Below are 2962 nucleotides of genomic sequence, written 5' to 3' on the forward strand. Positions count from 1 at the left end.
GCGCAGAGACACAGAGCTGGTGTATATGTGAGTAACACACACACACACACACACAGATACATGTTGAGCAGAATAACGTGTGTGTAATGTGACGTGTGTGTGAGTGTGTGTGTGTGTGTGTTTTCAGGGTGAAGCAGCAGCGTCTGGAGGATCAACAGGTTGATGTGGACTCTGAGATCAGACGCCTCTTCAACAAACCAGGTGAAGAACTCAATAAATCAAGTTTATACATGTGAATATGTTTGTGTTGCTGTGGTTTAATAGTGATTAGTGTGAATTCTGTTTTAATCTGGTATGAACTGATCTGAGGATGACGTGTCAGTAGTTTGTAGTTGATTGTGAATGTGTGTGTGATACTCAGAGCAGGACTGGAGCTCCGACGACAGACAACAGGAGCATCAGCTGATGTCACGCCTGCTGTCAATCATCCAGCAGAGAAATGACATCATCAGCAGCCTGGATCAGGACAGGAAGAGGTCAGAGGTCACCTGATCAGCCGTGTGAGGTCACATGATAATCGTGTGTTATTGATGGATGTGTTCGTGTTCTTCTTCAGGGAGGAGGAGGAGGACGTGATGCTGACGGCTGTGATCCAGAGGATGGGTGAGAAACACCTTCAGTTCAGTTCATCAGAGACAGTGTTGCTTATCGTTTTTACTGCTTTAACACTGTGTCTCTCTCTCCAGAGCTCCTGACACAGACGGACAAACAGCCGGACAAATGCAGCAGGTTTAAACCTCTTCAGATGTTCAAGAAATCCAGCCGTAAGACTGAAAACACCAGCAGAAGAAAGAAGAAAAACAGCTGAAGAACAGAAAGAGACTTAAGATGCTTATTCAGAAATGTACAGTAACGGTAAAAACACCCTTCAGGACAAACTGAACTGTTTCTACCCCTTCTGTTTATTTTTACACTTGTATATCTGTATTTTTAATTATTTGTATAATTATTATTATATGACACACTTTTATAATTAACCAGGAAAGTTTCTTCTTTTAAAACTAGGATATTTGTGCGAGAGGATTTGGAAAATGTTCCATTAATGTTTCCTCAACATATAGGTTCTGTGAACGTCTCTGCTACTCAAGCCAATTTATATTTATTCGAAATAAAAATATATTTTCTGATATGTTTTGTGATATAGTTGTGTAAGTGTTTTTATGGCTAACTGGGGAAACAGCTGTAACATAAGAGTTCATCATCAGACACTAAAACTATCCAAACTTTTTTTGGGGTGGTTCTACATGATTATATTTCTGCATGATTATTAGCCCAGTAAATGACAATATCATTATTATTTAATTGTGCTACAGTAAATGCATGTTCAAATGGCAGACCTACTTCACGTTTAACAGCTTCTAAAACAAAAAATTACATACATGACTTGGATTTTCAGTACAGTGCTTCTTTATTTCAGTAAACAGCAGCAGTTTTCGATCTGCTCGAGACTGTCGGGTGTTTGAGGGCATTTTTACACGTCCTGTTCAAGCCTGTCAGTGCTTGTTTTCATCGTGGCCTTTATTCTCCTCGGCAAGATTTAATCGTCATTTAAAAAGGACATCGTCGCAATCTCTGTCTGACTGCAGATTTAATCAGAGACAGCTGCTTCACATCAAATTGTTTCTCAAGGGGAAAAAAATACAGCAGATTTTGAATTAGAATATATAGACACTAAATCTAGTTTTCCATGCAACTACAGATGTATATCACAATTGTCATTGGATGGTAGAAATAAAAACTAGCATTCTATTTAAAGTGAAAATAAGCGTTATAAAAATTTTGCTAAGCATAAATTTAGTTAGGAATAATAATAATATGGTTGCATAGTTTACAAATATGTAACTATGAATTTATAAAATGAGAAAAAAAGCCCACCCTTCTATAGCTGGCTAATGCATAAGCTGACATTAACAAATGAGATTGTATTGTAAAGTATTACCATTAAAACTGTTAGAAATTCAACAACCATATAAAGTCTTACTTTTTAGAGTACAAAAAACAAAATGCATTACAGCTCTGGGTTTCTGTATGTAAGTGTTTATCATATCTAATCTATATAGAAAGTGTTTATTGTATTTAAACTGGTTTTTATAAAGGCACACTTGGCTGTATTTAAAACTTGTCTCTAGAGAGTATAAAGATGTGTTTTCATAAAGTGATGAATGTCTGTAGAGGAGCGGTTGTGTGAAAAGGCCTTATATGGCAATGATCTAGAGATATGCTACCAAACTGTTTTCATCCGCTTCCTTATCTATATCAGAAAAATTAAAAAACAACTTTAGGCTCATATAATCTTGAGAATCTGGCAAAATTTACACTCAAACCAACGATTCTATACAATTAAATTAGTCCATGTTCATGTTTACAAAAGAAAACACACATTCTCTTTCTGATCATTCTGATCATGTGATTTCACCAACCACAGTGTGTTTACGTGTCTATATAAAGACCAACAGAAAGCTGTCATTTGTTATTTGGACAAATAACACATTATTTGGACAAATAACACATCATATATCAGTTTCTGTGAAGACATGTGCATCCCTACCAGGACTCATTTAACATTTAACAATGATAAGCAATGGTTTACAGCAAAACTTCGTCATCTTCGTCAGGCCAAAGAGGACGCCTACAAAAGGGGGGACAGAGTCTTGTACAATCAGGCCAGAAACACACTGAATAAGGAGATTAGAGTGGCCAAGAGGAACTACGCTAAAAAACTAGAACACCAGTTTTCTGCGAATGAGCCTGCATCAGTGTGGAAAGGCCTGAAGGACATCACCAACTACAAGACACCATCCCCCAGCACTGAGGCCAATCAACAACTTGCTGAAGACCTGAATGAGTTTTACTGTAGATTTCAACAACTTGCTGAAGACATGAATGAGTTTTACTGTAGATTTGAAACTCCCAGTCAAACACCCCACACCCGCTCTGAACATCTCTCCACACAACCATCAAC

General features: G+C 37.4%; 1 protein-coding gene across 1 annotated transcript; it reads left to right on the forward strand.

Annotated features, from left to right (window-relative positions):
- The first annotated feature begins 6 nt into the window (after nucleotides 1-6).
- LOC107707895 (MICAL-like protein 1) lies at nucleotides 7-1082 on the forward strand. The gene is made up of 5 exons (XM_016512004.1): nucleotides 7-27; nucleotides 128-201; nucleotides 362-476; nucleotides 557-603; nucleotides 687-1082. Coding segments are annotated over exons 1-5 (360 nt in total). The 5' UTR covers nucleotides 7-25; the 3' UTR covers nucleotides 809-1082.
- Nucleotides 1083-2962: the final 1880 nt, after the last annotated feature.

This window comes from Sinocyclocheilus rhinocerous, unplaced genomic scaffold (genome assembly GCF_001515625.1).
Source record: "Sinocyclocheilus rhinocerous isolate Xijiao unplaced genomic scaffold, SAMN03320098_v1.1 scaffold9844, whole genome shotgun sequence".
NCBI classification, from domain to species: Eukaryota; Metazoa; Chordata; class Actinopteri; order Cypriniformes; family Cyprinidae; genus Sinocyclocheilus; species Sinocyclocheilus rhinocerous.